At 36.8% G+C, this 15,752-nt stretch overlaps 4 protein-coding genes across 4 annotated transcripts; 2 read left to right on the plus strand and 2 right to left on the minus strand.

Moving 5' to 3' along the window:
- Nucleotides 1-6,961: 6,961 nt before the first annotated feature.
- BGW36DRAFT_364015 (4-hydroxythreonine-4-phosphate dehydrogenase) lies at nt 6,962-8,123 on the minus strand (the record flags this gene model as incomplete). The annotated part of the gene is made up of 2 exons (XM_046214515.1): nt 6,962-7,463; nt 7,516-8,123. 2 exons carry the CDS (start codon nt 8,121-8,123, stop codon nt 6,962-6,964), a joined length of 1,110 nt encoding a protein of 369 aa, XP_046066631.1.
- A 512-nt stretch (nt 8,124-8,635) lies between these two features.
- BGW36DRAFT_306681 (nicotinamide mononucleotide permease) lies at nt 8,636-10,352 on the plus strand (the record flags this gene model as incomplete). Its single annotated transcript, XM_046212170.1, has 5 exons — nt 8,636-8,862; nt 8,919-9,168; nt 9,219-9,404; nt 9,455-9,776; nt 9,832-10,352. The coding sequence occupies 5 exons, from the start codon at nt 8,636-8,638 to the stop codon at nt 10,350-10,352; spliced, it is 1,506 nt and encodes a 501-aa protein (XP_046066632.1).
- Nucleotides 10,353-10,894: 542 nt separating this feature from the next.
- BGW36DRAFT_411309 (uncharacterized protein) lies at nt 10,895-13,565 on the minus strand. The gene is made up of 3 exons (XM_046219168.1): nt 13,401-13,565; nt 13,214-13,346; nt 10,895-13,165 (listed from the first exon to the last, which is right to left on the minus strand). The coding sequence occupies exons 1-3, from the start codon at nt 13,504-13,506 to the stop codon at nt 11,275-11,277; spliced, it is 2,130 nt and encodes a 709-aa protein (XP_046066633.1). The 5' UTR covers nt 13,507-13,565; the 3' UTR covers nt 10,895-11,274.
- An 801-nt stretch (nt 13,566-14,366) lies between these two features.
- On the plus strand, nt 14,367-15,734 carry BGW36DRAFT_364018 (putative hydrolases or acyltransferase; the record flags this gene model as incomplete). Its single annotated transcript, XM_046214516.1, has 5 exons — nt 14,367-14,604; nt 14,812-14,923; nt 14,970-15,376; nt 15,410-15,504; nt 15,573-15,734. The coding sequence occupies 5 exons, from the start codon at nt 14,367-14,369 to the stop codon at nt 15,732-15,734; spliced, it is 1,014 nt and encodes a 337-aa protein (XP_046066634.1).
- Nucleotides 15,735-15,752: the final 18 nt, after the last annotated feature.

Raw genomic sequence — 15,752 nt, forward strand, 5'->3', positions numbered from 1 at the left:
TTCTAGTCTAGCTTTATTAATCTATATATTTTTATAGGAGAGATAATTAAGCCATTTGATTAGATATTTAATATAGTTTCTTTATTTTTAATAGATAATAATGATTTTAATTTTTTATTTTTTTTCTTTATTAATTAAAATTGATTAAATTTCCTTTACTTTAACTTTTTAATATAGATAATATAGTTCTAGAAGAGAAATATAGAATATTAAATGAATTCTATATCATTAAATAGAAAGTTAAAGTTAATAAATTTATTTACTGATTTTTTTAATAATTTTAAAAAGCTTTTCAAAATTTTAATCTAACTTTTTATTAGGCTTATAAGTGTGTATATTTTTTAAATTTAGAAGAATTTAATTTCTAATTATATATTCTTATAGTTTATGATAGCTATTATATGTCTTAGTTTAGGTCTTTAATATTTAATCTAGATTTATTTCTAATTTTTTATAGATTTTTTTGAATATTTTGACTCTTTTTTATATTATTTAATTTTTTAATTCTTTGATATATTTATTAAAGGGAGCCTTTAGATTAAAGCTAATTAAAGCTTAATATAATAATATCTTAATATTTAAATGCTTTGAATTATTATATATAAATTAAGTAGCTGCTAGATAAGTAGCTTAATTATCTTATTACTGATTTGAAAAGCAATATAAATAATATTTTAAGATTTAATTCAAGTATTTAGTCTGATCATTGATTTATAGATAAAAAGCTATGCTAAGTTAATATCTAGTTCTGAATTAGAAATAGATTTTCTTTTAAAATTGATTAATAAATATACTTTTTTAATTCGATATAATATTATTAGAGTAGCTAATCTAATTAAATATATATTTAATAATTATATCTATAAATTTCTTAACATTTATATTCTTTTTTAAAGAAATAAAGATTATAAACTTAGTATATTAATCTATTATAATTAAAATAGAGTTATAAACTTTAAATTTCTATTTATTAGATAGTAAATCTATTATAAAATCTATTATTAGATTTTATTTAGATTAATTAAGAATAGAAAGAGATTATAATTACTTATATAGTTAGTATTAATATATTTTTATTAATTAATAAATTTTATATGTCTAAATATAATCTTTGATATTTTAATTTATATTTAGTTAAAAATAGTTCTAACTAAGTAAATTCTTGATTTTAATAGCACTGAAGTAGTCTATATATAGATAATTATAATATAACTTTATGAATTTAGCTTATAGAGCTAAGTTTTTAGAAATATAAATATGATTTTTATATTATAAAAGGTTTTCTTTAAGACTTTATATTATCTTAAAGAAACTATTTTTAAGTTAGCTTTAAATCTTCTTTAAGTCAGTTAATATGAGAGTGATAGTTTTATTTAAACTAACTTTTTTTTTTTAAAGAAGATATTCCTTCTTTATAAGTAAATAATAAGCTTTAACATTAATAGACTTATATTATTAAAAATGTTCTTAGCTTATATTATTTCTTATATAAATCTTCTAGATAGATAGACTTTAGAAATCTCTTTATTTAATATTTTAAGATATATTAATCCTATTATTATAGGTTTTTTAATCTATATTTTATAGAGATATGTTAATCTTGTTATTATAGACTTTAATATTTATATTTTTTAGAAATATATTGATTTTATTAATATAGATTCACTGATCTATATTTCTAATTTTTGTTATAAGGTGGATAGTAAATCTATCTATAATTTCTTGATCTTAGTTTTAAAGAAATCCAGATATTAAGATAGAATATTAGCTAGATTCATAATTCTAGACTTATATTTAATTTAAAAATTATAAGTTATTAATAATTATATTTATCTTATCTACTTAATATTAAAAATTTTAATAATAAAGAAATACTATAAATTATTATAATCTGTCTATATATAAATAATATATTTACTATTCTTTAGATAGTAATACCACTTTTTAAAGATAAATATTATTATTTTAAGTTTTTAATTATAAATCTTTTATTAATATTTAGCTTTAATATATTTTTATAATAAGAATATTATTAGATATTAAGTATATTAGCTTTGAATTAAAGTTAATTCAGCTTTAGACTAGAATAATATAATTATAATCCTAATAATTAATATATCTATAATAATTTTAATCTTTTTTTTAAGATTAAAATACTATATTATTAAAGGGTTTTTAAAGGTCTATTTAAGCTTATTAAAGATTTTTCTTATTTATAAAGTTAGCTTAAAGCTTTATTTAAATATTATTTTATTAACTTTTAATATCTTTATTAAAGGAGTAAAGATTATAAAAAATTATATATAAAATATTTAAAAAAGTTAATAAATTTAAGAAAGATTTATATCTTATAAGTTAACTTTAGTTTAAGCTAGCTATGAATTATTTCTATTTAATCTATATCTATTAAGATGTTATTTTCGTTGATTATATAATTAAAGAATTTAATTTTCTATTGATAGAAACTATACTTAAAAATTTTAGTATAGAGATGATTATTTTAAAGTTATTATAATATAGTTTTGATATATTTTATATATTTATTCTTAATCTTAGAAAAAATAAAAATATTATCTAAATAAATAATAATAAAGTTATTAATTAGACTATATATAGTCTGATAAATATAGAATTAAAATATAATTAAAATATTGATTAATTTAAATAATATAACTAGATATTTAAAATAGCTATAGTATATTTAGAATACTATTTTTTATTTATCTTTATACTTTATTCTTATTTAATAATAAATATCTTAAAGATCTATCTTAATAAAGAATTTTAATTTTATTAAGCAGTCTAATATCTTATTAATCTATAGTAATAGATAATGATTCTTAATTATTAGGTTATTTAGATCTTAATAATCAATATAGATTTAAAGTAAATTATTAGTCTTTTTAATAAAAAGAATTGATATATCTGTAAAGCTTATAGATATATAGATTTACTCTTTTTATTATATTTCTTTAAAATATTTATATAGATAATTTAATTCAATTCTAGAATATATATAAAGAAGGCTTTATAAAGGTTTCTTTAATCTATTCTTTAATAAGATTTTATGAACCATATTCTCTAAAGATAATATATTAATCTTAAATTTAGAAAATATATTAATATATTTCTAATAGATATTAAGTAAATAGTCTTTTATTATAAAAAGATACTCTACTGTTAGTATATATATAGTAAGTGTTTAAGCTATGATTTTAAAATATTAAAGAGATTTAATATAAATCTTTATTAAAGATATTTTATTTTAGAAATACTAAATTTGATATTAGAAGTTCTTAATTATAGATTCTTTCTTAATTTTTTATAATTTCTTTAATAGAATGTTAAATCTGGTTATATTGATTATATAATATTTTATTTCTAAGATCTTCTTCTTTTTATTAGAATTGGTAATAATAATAAATAGCTTTAGAATTATATATAATATTATTATTTTATTATTAATAAATTTAATTAGATATTACAGACTAATATTTAGCTTTGAATTAGCTTTAAATAAAAGTTGATAAAAGATAAAATTCTTATTAATATTAATATCAAATATTATAATAATTTTCTTATTTTAATTTGAAAAATACATTTTTAAGCTGATTAATATAGTAAATTCTTTTAGATTATACTTTTTTTATATACTGATTATTATCATATTTTTTTATTAGATTTAATCTAAAGAGATTCTTTTAGAATTAGATTTCTTTAAGACTTTGATGGTATTAAGTTTATTTTTTAATAGAGACTTATTATCTTTATTCTTAATTATATAGCATTCTAAGGAATAGTGATCTAATTTATTATATTTATAGTATATATTTTACTTTTAGAAAGCTTTATTAGATATATTTTTTTATTATAGAGTCTTTTTAGACTCTAGTTTTATAAAACTATTTAAAGAGTGTTTTTATTTTTAATTTAGATTTAATTTAAAGCTGACTTAATTCTGATTTAGTATTAAATAATTTAAAGATTTTTTTTGATTTTAAATATTAAAATTACGCTTTTATTTCTTTATATATTTCTATTTATTGATTTAATATAGATATTAAGCTATTAATATTAAATCTAGAAGCTTATTAAGAAGATAAACTATTTTAACTAATTTTTTTTTAATTCTAAATAATAGCTTAACTAGAAATAGATGATATTTTAAGATATTATTAATTTGTGTCTTAGAAGATATTCTTTCTTTAGCTTTCTTATATAAGTGTAAGAATTTAGAATAGAAAGACTTAAAATATTAACTGCTTGTTTAGATTAATTTATTAAGTTTAATTGTAATATTGATTTTCTAATTTTATAAAAACTTAATTTAGTCTTTTAGTTAGGCTTTAAATTAAGAGAAAATAAAGTTTTTTTTATTAATTAAAAGCTGCTTTTTATATTATTAAGTTTAATAATTTTTTATAAGTTAAGTTATAATATATTGAATTTTATTGGCTTTAATTAGAAAGGCTTTTAAGTAATTATAGATATTATTTTTTATATCTTCTATTTAGATCTTAAAGTTATAGATTTATTTAGTGATAAAATATATTAGATTAGAAACTTTAATTTCTTTTTAATTATTGGTAGATTCTTTTTTGTTTAGCTAGAGCTGATTAAGGAATGTTTTTAGGATATTTTGATCTATTGAGATCTGTTTTAAGTGGTCTTACTTTCCAATTGGTTGTTAGTCATGTTTAGAAGTGATTTTGGGTTGTTAAATCTTAGAAATTTTCTAAGTTGGAGGGCTAGAAGATTTAGTGATTATCTGTTGAGATTTAGTAGTTATGTTATTTTTAGATATCTTATTGAAGTTGGTTTAATTTTGAGTGAGAAGTAATATTTAATATAATATAGTCTAGTAAGACTGTGTTTGGGGGTGTCTAGATAGACTTAATTGTAAGGCTCCTTGGCACTGCCAACCTCTAAATGCCAAAAAGTAATACTGAGGTAATTGGGCCATTGCCCAATTCCAGGGTTGGCACGCTTATAAGCCTCTGTGAGCCTGCAGCGCTCTCGCTGCTGCCAGGCCTCACATTAATATAGATGAGTTGAAGCTTTATTGATTGATATTGATGTTATAGAGTAATGCTATTAGGGAGGAAGTTATTGGTTTAGATTATATAGTTAGAGAAGACTTTAAGCTAAAAGCTATTTAAAACTAAATAAGTTTATATTAAAAATTATATTAAAGATTATATAAAAGATATTATTTAGTTTCTTCTTTTTAGATAAAAAATTAAGCCTATATATCTGAGTTTTTATTTTAGGTAATTGATATCTAATCTAATTAGATAAAGGTATATATAGTGAGATAAGGGATACTAGCATTATGCCTGGGGTTTTATGGTATCAATTATGATATATCACAATTGTCCCTGGGGTATCTCTGAGCCCCCTGGTCCTGCTGGATTAGGCTTGAACATGCTCCCTGGGTCTATCCCTGTTACATTAGGACTTTGTTTTGGATATTTTTATAAATATTATAATAAATTCTTAATATTTAGATTATAATCTAAGAATTATCCAGATGGTGATAATACCTTTTCTACTTTTTATTTATATTTTTTGGATTATATTATATAGAAGAAAATATATATATACATTTCTATACCTATTCTATAGTATTCACCATTATCTATTTATTTTTTTAGTATATTTCAACAATCAGATAGAAAATTATAATTTAAATAATTAATTATAATTTTTATATTATTTATCTATCTAATTCACTAAAATTTAAAGAGATTTTAATATATTTTTAAGGATAAAATCTAACTATAATTAAAAATTCTTTGATACAGTTCGATTATCTGAATGAAAACTAGACCAGACTCAGACCGATCTAACCATAATTAGTAATTCTTCTTTAGCGTGGTTCGGTTTCAGTTTAAAGAGCCAGAACCATTCGGTTTTTGGTTTTGGTTCCAATATTAGAGACCAAACCGAACCGACCCACTTTTGGGTTTGGTTCAGAAACTCAGGACCAGAACCGAACCAAATGACAGCCTAGTTCAGACCGAATTGACCCACTTTTGGGTTTTGTGTAACATGGTCTGGCAGGACCGTGTCCGGGGGTGTCTGGACAGACTAGATGTGGGTGAGTTGAAGCTTCACCGGTTGATATTGATGCTAAAGAGCAAGGCTACTAGAGAGGAAGTTATCGGTTTAGGTTATATAGTTAGGGAAGGCTTCGAGCCGAAGGCTATTCGCAGCCGAGTAGACTTATATTGCAAGTTATGTCAAAGATTATACAAAAGATATTGCTTGGTTTCCTCCCTCCAGGTGCGAAATCAAGCCTATATGTCTGAGTCCCTACCTCAGGTCATTGATATCTAATCTAACTAGATAAAGGCATATATAGCGAGGTGAGGGGTACTGGCATCATGCCCGGGGTCTTATGGTATCAATTGTGATATATCACAATTGACCCCCGGGATATCCCTGAGCCCCCCGGTCCTGCCGGATTAGGCTTGAACATACTCCCTGGGTCTATCCCTGTTACATTTGGTCTAGAAACTCAGGACCATAACCGAACCAAATGACAGATTAATTTTATATTAAATAGTGTACTATTATTTAGTACTTAATAGGCTTCTTACTACTACTATCTATACTGATAGATAGCTCTTGATATTGACCTTATGGTACTCTTTTATCTTGTGTTTTCAGAATATCCTCTAAGATTTCTGATCTTGAGGCGAGTTGTTAACAATTTTTGACATTAATAACATAGACATATCATTTGTATTCACAGTTATCCATAACCATGCATTTGCCTTATGGAAATTTTCTCGTTCTACTAATATAACGTGAATCTTAGTGGATACAACTCTGAAAATGACAGCGAGCATTACTAGAAAAGCAGTAAACCTGGACACTTCTAAAGGAATATATGAAATTCTTAGCCTAATATTATCTATTTATCTACCAGATTCTATTCGTCCGACTCTCCCTGGTCTCAGCAACATGAGGTGCTGATGATTTCCACTAGTGTGGTTTTTGGAAAGGGTCCAGTTTTGACAGGCATAACATCAGAAACCAGGCGTGATTCCTTCAGGATCCTCCTCTCCACCATTGTCACAGCAATGTCGAAGGCATTCTGAGTGCTAGTGACAGCCGCTAGATTCTTGCCGGCGATATCAAAGGCTGTACCATGAGCAGGCGTGGCAACAGGAATAGGAAGGCCACCTTGCACAGTAACTCCACCGTCAAATGATAGTAGTTTCATTGCAATCTGCCCCTGATCATGGTACATAGTGACAATGCCATCAAAATGCTGTCGCTTGATGAAGATGGTGTCGCATGGGAATGGACCCTGGACATTGATACCGCTTTCCCGAGCTGCTTCAACCGCGGGACGAATGTGATCTATCTCTTGCCGCCCGAACGCGCCGTTCTCACCGCTGTGAGGGTTAAGTGCGCAGACGCCTAGGCGAGGAGACTCAATCCCCGACTCCCACCTAATTGATGTCAGTTGTGTATTGGAGGGGAATCGTTGGCCCAGAGACATACCTCAGCCGGTGCAACAGCTCGATAGCTCTCAGTGTTGATACCTTGGTAATGCGTTGCGCAACCTCCTCTATCCCAATGTGGCTCGTGACTCTAGCGGTCCACAGCGGTCCCGCAATATTGATCTCGCTAGTGATGCTCTTGAAGTCCAATTGGTTGGCGAACCATCGCAGTTCGTCTTCCTCTGTCATGCCCGCGAGTTTCAGAGAGCTCTTATTTAATGGGGCGAAGACGATGGCGTCAACCTCATCGGCTTGTACCAGTTTCAATGCTCTCTTTAATTGATGGATGCTGCGTGCCCCGCTGGCCTTGGAAACCTCTCCTTGCGTAGATAAATATCGCCCGGCGCTGTTGTCGTCAAGCACTTGAATTCTATTAGGCCCAGCAGCGCCGGGAGAAATAGCGACATCCACACCTCCTGCATCAGCTCTAGCGGATTGAAACTCAGTCTCATCAGCTAGAAGAACAATGTCGGCCCTCTGGCAATTCGCTGGGTTACTAAGGAGCTTGGCAATCAGCTCAGGACCAATACCGGACGGATCACCCAATGTAACCGCAATGCGTGGACGTCGGGGTAGTTGGGGTTGAGGTGGTTCGATTGCCCCAGCCATCGCGAAATGGTTTATTTTTTATCTAAGAAGAACGAATATGATGATTTGAAGGAGAAGAGGAGGAGGCGGCCTTGAATGGAGGAGTATGTATATGGAAGAGAAAGATAGATGTTATAAGTAGAGAAATGATACAGAGTGATTGATCTGTTGATATCGCGGGAAAAGTGCAGTACACGGCGGTTTTGCCGATGTTCTGGGTCAAGCAATCGGCTAACCTGCATCTCTTAACGTCGATAAAAGTGCCTGCAGTGGGGCACGGCACCTTCGCCGATCTCCACGTACGCGCTCCATTTAACTGTGGGGGAAGTACTCCGTGCTTGGCATCAAGTCGATGCATTCCTGAGAACTGAGACTGCGGTGCAGCAATTTGCGATTAGTTATATAAGGGTGCCCTCGACGCACCATTATGACTCATGAAATTATTCTATTCCATCACTTCATTCTTCAACCCTCTGAAGTTGCCTGTCATTATGTCCCACTCTGGGGAAAAAGAAGCCAAACTCACCCAGCATATGGAGCGAGTCTCCGCCGTCGCCTCTGTCAAGTCTAGTGAGAACGGCGCCGAGTTTCATGTTAAAGATGCGGCAGATGCCGACATCGCTGAGGCCAGGCAAATTGCAGCTCAGTGGGTGGATGGCAAGCCAGAGGAGAGGAGACTTGTGCGCAAGCTTGACTGGCGCATCCTTCCGTGCACTTGGGTGCTCTATCTCCTTGGCTATCTTGACCGAGCCAACATTAGGTATGTGAAGGATCATATGAGTATCGCACCGCTCTCTTACTAAATGGTATTTCGAGCAATGCCAAAACTGGCGGTTTAGAGGATGACTTTGGTCTCTCTTCTTCTCAATACTCCATCATTGTGATCATGTTCTTCGTGTCCTACCTCATTTTTGAGGTCCCAGCCAACATGATTTTGACTCGTGTCAGGCCCAGCGTGTTTCTTCCTGGATTGGGTCTCATATGGGGGACATTAGCCGCACTTATGGGAGCGACGCAGAACTGGGCGCAACTTACCGGCATGCGATTCCTACTTGGTATTGCCGAGGTGTGTGAAAAACAAAATCCGTCAGGGAACCTTTCTGATCACCTCCATAGGCCGGTTTCGCGCCAGGATGTGCTTTCTTCCTTTCATCATGGTATCGGCGATATGAATTAGCAACGCGATATGCTGTGCTATACACCTCAGTACCAATTGCTGGAGCAATTTCTGGCCTCCTTGCGGGTATAATCACTAGTCATATGGATGGAGTATCTGGTCTACCGGGCTGGAGATGGCTCTTTGTCAGTTCAACTCTCTCCTACCCATTATCGCAGCCTATTAACCGTTATAGATTCTTGAGGGGATTGGGTCAGTCAGCGCAGCCATCGCCATTTACTTTCTCATGCCCGACTACCCCTCAAACAGCAAGCGGTTCTTGACCGAAGAGGAGAGCATACTTGCCTGTAACAGGTTGGCAGCTGACGGTATCGACCTAACCCAAGGTAACGGAGCTGAGAATATTCCTCACTGGGTCGCGTTCAAGATGACGTGCAGCGACTGGAGAGTGTGGGCTCAATGCCTGCTCTTCGTCCTCGTGACTGGAGCCCAGACGATGCAGTACTTTATTCCTACACTCGTAAAAAGCTTCGGATGGACTGGGCCGTCTGGTCAATGTAAGATCTACCATCACTATTAAGTCGGATTGCAATTACTGAACTTGATGAGTAGACCATACCATTCCTGCTTACATGGCCGCCCTGGTCTACGTAGTTGCATGCTGCTGGTTGGCAGACAGGTACCAGCGCAAGTGGCAGTTTATCGCCGGCCTGTCTGGCCTCGGCTGCGTCTTATTCATTGCCGTGACTACGGTCCAAGACAGGATGGCCCAGTACGTACTCACCATCTTCGCCTTCGGCACAATATACGGCTGCTCTCCATTGGTGAAGACGTGGGTGTCAGATGTCATTCCCCAGCCTGCGGCAAAGCGAGCTATTGCTATTGCTCTCATTAATGCAATTGGCAATGCTTCATCCATCTACTCATCCTGGTTATGGCCGGATAAGGATGCACCTCGTTACATTCCAGGCTTTGTGACTACTACCAGCTGGCTTGGTGTGCTCTGTATCTGCACGGCGGTATTTGCATGCTTGTTCAGGAAACACCCTGTTCAGAGGACTGATCATGCCACGGCCATGGCTGGCGAACTGAGAGCCCGCAGGGAAGCACAGGAGGTAAACACGAAGGTCTAGGACTTAGGCACTCGATGGTCTGGGGGTTTGATGGGAGGAATTAGGTACCAAATGTAATCGCATGTTGAGAAAACAGCCATGTTCCAAGATAATAGTAGAGTAGTATTCATTTACCTGTTGCAGTGGGCTGACTAATAAGGCCGCTATGCAGGGATGTGCCCTAGCCCGCAAGAGCTATGTACAACGTGGCGCAGCCACAGGAGAAGGTGAACCAATGAAAATTTATAAACGAATGCAAATGAACCAAATAAATAAAATCAACCAAGCGAGCGAAAACTCTAACGCCTGTGCTCTCCAATCAACCCTCTGACTAATCATCTCACTTTGCGCAGCCTGCACATGTCCTCGATGCACCGGCAGGGCCCAGATCCATGCTTCGCCCTCTGATCTCTCCACGTTGCAGCTCAGGGGCTGTATCTTGCGCAATTAATGGTCCAATAGGCTGCCATACTCACTAGTCTGGATGTAAATATGAAAGATGTCGTTATTAATAGGAGTACATATAAAACAGTGATGCAAAAGTATTTGCCAACCAAGTAATCCAAAAAAGTTTTACGTGACATGGCGCTGCTTTTGCAACGTGTATAATACTGCTTCAAACAAATATAAAATGCTTCATTATTTATGAAGATAGTGCTTTGAGGGAAGGATTCAAAGCCCAGCAACAGCTAATAACTCGACTAATGTATTTCCACGCCAGCGGAGACCCTTGAATACACTTATAAATAGTATTCAGCTTTACATATGATATAGTAATAAATAGTAACATCATACATGGACACATTATGGGATATTTTGTACCAAGAGTCGTGAATTGTACCCGGAAGTAGGCAAATTCTCTTGCATCCACTGTAATTCTTATCCCCAACATATAGTACATCTTTGAAAGGAACATTCCTTCAACGCACCATATTAATCAGGTTTACAGAAATGTCATTTCAGTATCAATGCCTTCAATTCCAAAAAGGAAGCCATCGTCAAAGCGCCAGTCTAAGTCGCCTGTAAGATCAAATGGATCTTGCTGGCCAGCGTTGTCAGATTGTACCGTGTCATTGCCCTCGCTGTCTGGCACATCAAGGTACGTGCAATCGATGCCACAACTGTGCCTCTGATCTGACGCCCCTTTTTCGATCCCTGCAGTCCATTCTCGCTTTGACCCTTTCACTGGCACAGATAACAGGTCCTTGCTTCGCGGCAATAAGTATAGGTAGCTGTTTGTATCCCGGCTGGTTGAGAACCGTTGTAGCAGTTCCACCAACCCTGTGACAACTTGTCTCGCGACGTGCCGCTGGCTTGCGTTGTCTGCTAGCTGGCCTAGCACTCGTACCAGGTGCTCCACATTTGACAGTGCTGTCTTTGTATGAAAGTTCAAGCCATACTGAGTGAGATCCTTGGGAAGATGGAGCGTGCCAACATTGCCAGAATCAGGCTCGCCGAATACGACAGCCATTTTGAGGAGGAATGATGCACAGACTGCAACCATGGCGTGTATGAAGATGGGTAATCTGATAAACGCTTTTTGAAGATTACCATCGTCGACAATAAGCTTCGCCGTATTCATGGCGGTCATGATGGCAATGTTGGACGCCTCTTGTCTATCCCAATTCATGTTGAGACTAGGGGTGGCATCCCGAGAAGTTTCCCTTGCTGAAATGCCTCTGAGAGCTACCGAGTTGAGTTGAAAGCGGGCGAGGTGGTAGTAGAGAGTATTTGCTGTGGGTGGAATCAAACTGTCTCTTGCAGACCCGACTTCCTTGAACCGGTGCTCGAGACGCCATTGATCCACGGATATGTCGAACTCTTTCAGTTGCTCAAAATCTAGTGTACTAAGCTCGAGGTCGGGGTCACAGCCATGCATGAAGTACCCGCTCGCCAGAATCCGGAACAGCTTAACCTGGGCGACAAGGCTGTTGTCACCCTTTGAAGACAAACCACTGGCTAGAAACTTTTCAGCATTGCGGATAGCTGCGTCTTCATGCATCAAGGGCGGACGCCCGTACGCCAACGCAAACTGATGATCACAAACGTAGAGGACGTACCAGAGTCGCACGCGCTCGTAGGACTCGAGAGAGCCCCGAGCAAATTGCAGAGATGATTTGTGAAGGTTCATCTCTGTTGCCACTCGTACAGCTCGGCTGCTGAGCGCCCAGCTCAGGCTTGTAAGGTAGAAAGCCCCGATACACAGAGCACGGATCACATCCAGGTTCTGGCAGCGTAACAAACATGACCCTCTCATCAGTCTCACGAATGCGCCATATGTGGTATGTAGAGACTGCTCTCGATTAGGAATATGCAGAGCAGCAACGGTGAGTACCACTGCTACTAGCAAGGACGACGACTCCCTCGCCTCGTGTAGGGACTTGTGCGAGCAGAGCATTCCATCCCACAGCAGGAGATTGATGTAGTTTCGGTAGTGATCAAAAAGTAATTCTGCCTCGGCGACTGGAAGGACACCTTGGCTAATGAAGTCGGGCCCGTTGACGTCGGCGGGATCAACGCGGATCAGCTGAGAATTGTTTGGGTCGGTGAGATTGTAAAGATTGTTCATCGGGAAGGGGATAAGGTCTGAATCATCTTGATGCCCGCGGAGACCAACTGATGGGCCTTCAGGGGTGAAGTTGCCGCCGACAGATTCCGGGTGAACTGTGCTAAACGGCGACAGTGTCTGCTTGGATACTTCGTGGTCCCGTTCTGACAGTGGGTGCAGCGCAGATATTGTACCCTCAGTAAGCCCCGGCAAATTATTGTGGTGCAAGAGATGTTGGACAGCATCTTGGAGGCGTTCAATCGTCGCTGATGCTTGCGCTTTCCACCTGTGACCATGAGAAATGCTTGATATGAGAGGGATTTTGAATGCCTACACAGCATCTTCGTCTATATACTTTTGGGCAAAGTTGTGAGGGACGCAATGAACACCGCTCTTCAAACATTTGTTGCATGCTGTCTGACCGGGCTGCACAAAGCATTTGATCTTGTGCTTCTTGCACTCGGCACCTTAACTAGATTAGCCTGATCATCCAAGAATGTGTTGTCGGGGAGGTTCCTTACAAGCCCGAGTTAGCCGTGGCTTTACGGCGGCATTCGCGCTGGTCTGGGAGCGATTGGATGCAACTCCATCTCCACTAAGCCTTGAGCGCTTGTTACTACTACTCATGTTGGACAATGTAAGATCTCTTGAGCACTGGAGACTCGTTTGGCTTCTACAAATTCGGTGGAATAACCGATTTATGTGGAAACTGAACCTTCGGTGAAAGCACCGATCGAGCTTCCGCACTGCAGCAGACTAAATCAAGTTAGGGACAATAGAGGTTTTTACATTGAAATTTTTATTTTCACATCATCAATTATTTTGCGTCATGCCACTTGTTATACTTAATTATAAAAGAGTATTAATAAAAAAAATTTAATTTCTTTAAAAATCTTTAGATATATAGATTTTTAGTTTTTAAAAGACTTTATTCCTTTTTTAATATATTTAGCGCGGTCTAACGTAACCAAATGATCGGGCCAAGGACCGAGCCAAGGACGTTACCGGTGAGGCCCACTCTTGTCCAAAACCGGCATAGCGCTTGTAATTGCACCTCCTGTTAGCTGCAATTGCGGCGTGCTTCCAATTGCCATTTACAGTATGCTTCGAATTGCCCTGAGGTGCAATCAATAGGTCACGTCCAATCGGTTCGACAAGGCGTCTCGCTGCTGATCACTTGCCTTCAGCACCCAGGAGCTGTGCTCAGGCGAGTGTTGAAGATGACGACGCATTTACTGGTCTCTGGAGCGGCTGCATAAAAATGAAAAGGCCGTCTTGTACTTTTGGTGCTGTATGCAACTGCGAGTCTCCCGCTCTGGGCATCTATCCGAGATACCTAGACACGATATCGATCTCTCTATTCTATCGTCTTCTTCCTCGTACTTTCAAATCGATAAATCCTCTTAATTACTATTTCGAAATTTCTCAATCCCGAGTTGGCTCGCCTAGTTAGTCCTTGATCCTCTTGAAGCCGCACACACTGAAATATGGGCTTGAAACTTCCTATCCCGATGGCCGACTTGAAGTTCAACGTTCCCATGCCCTACACCATAAGCGTGGATGGGGAGTTGCTGGAGCTGACCAAGCAAAAGTTGGCCCTGGCTCGTTATCCAGACGAGCAGACTGACTTTGGGGAGGGCAACTGGGCCCAGGGTGCTAAGGTTTCATGCGTGAAGCAGTTGGCTGAATTCTGGAGGGACAAGTACAATTTGGGGAGAGGAAGAGGTGAGTTGGCGACTGCCAACTCAGGGAAGAACAGTTTTCTGATCTAGAAGCGTCAGCGCCACCTGAATGCTGCCTTCAGCCACTTCTTGGTGAAAGTTGATGTTCCTGGCTAGGGTCCTCTTGTGCTACACTATACTCACAGCCAATCCACCCGCTCAAATGCGATTCCCCTCTTATTTTCGCATGGTTGGCCGGGTTCTTTTGTAGAAGCTGTCCGAATTGTTCACCCGCTTACTGAGCCAAAAGATGCGGCTGATCCAGCCTTCCATTGCATCGCTCCCTCGATCCCAGGTTTCGGCTTTTCTCCTGCTCCGACGAAGTCAGGGGTTGGCGTGCTTACAAGATACTGATGACTGATGTCCTAGGTTATCCAAGTTTTGTTACACAGGGTGGCGATTTTGGCTCCTTTATCACCGCTCCATCGCTATTCAGTATCCTAAAGTAGTGCGAGCGCAGCATCTGAACATGTTTCCTGTGCCTCCGCTATCGCTCTGGTCGGCTTCCCGTGCCTATTTGCGCTGGTGCTTATCCGCCTTCACATACTCGGAGTTCGAGAATAAGGCCTTGCAGGTGCGCCGGAACTTTGAGACTGACCAGAGTGGCTATTTAGAACAGCAGAAGACGCGGCCTCAAACGCTGGGGTTCGCACTTGGCGATTCTACTGTTGGCTTGCTGGCGTGGTTTGTCGAAAAATTCCATGACTGGGGCGATGTGTATGAGGCCTTTAGTGATACAGATATCATTACACTGGTTATGATGCACTGGATTCAGGGTGCGACACCTGGTCTATGATTCTATCGTGAAGCCTTTGGTCGCGGCATGCAAGAAGCGGACAAGACATTTGAAGTGGACGTATCTGTCCCGACTGGAGCAAGCATGTACGCAAAGGAGCAGCTTCATGTAAGTTCAGTTTCCTTACTCCTAGATTGCGCAAAGGTATTTCAATTCTAATACAACTGATGCGCAAGTGCCCCCGGGACTGGGCCGATCAGGCCGCCAACATCCACTACTGGAAGGAGTATGAGCGGGGCGGACAATTTTCGTCACTCGAGCGGCCGGACATGTTCGTGAAGGATCTTCCCAGTTTTTTCTCGTCCCCAGTGGTGCTAAAATCGTATTACTGCAGTTGAGCTAATGCTGTGCGTCGA

Source organism: Talaromyces proteolyticus (assembly GCF_021365285.1).
Source record: "Talaromyces proteolyticus strain PMI_201 chromosome Unknown BGW36scaffold_13, whole genome shotgun sequence".
NCBI classification, from domain to species: Eukaryota; Fungi; Ascomycota; class Eurotiomycetes; order Eurotiales; family Trichocomaceae; genus Talaromyces; species Talaromyces proteolyticus.

What these genes read in the sequence shown, in the direction of transcription:
- BGW36DRAFT_411309 (XM_046219168.1), bottom strand. Translation starts at nt 13,506, where the DNA reads ATGAGTAGTAGTAACAAGCGCTCAAGGCTTAGTGGAGATGGAGTTGCA. An exon ending in GCCACGGCTAACTCGGGCTT is followed by an intron (nt 13,347 to 13,400) that starts GTAAGGAACCTC and finishes AATCTAGTTAAG; the next exon opens with GTGCCGAGTGCAAGAAGCAC. An exon ending in TATATAGACGAAGATGCTGT is followed by an intron (nt 13,166 to 13,213) that starts GTAGGCATTCAA and finishes TCATGGTCACAG; the next exon opens with GTGGAAAGCGCAAGCATCAG.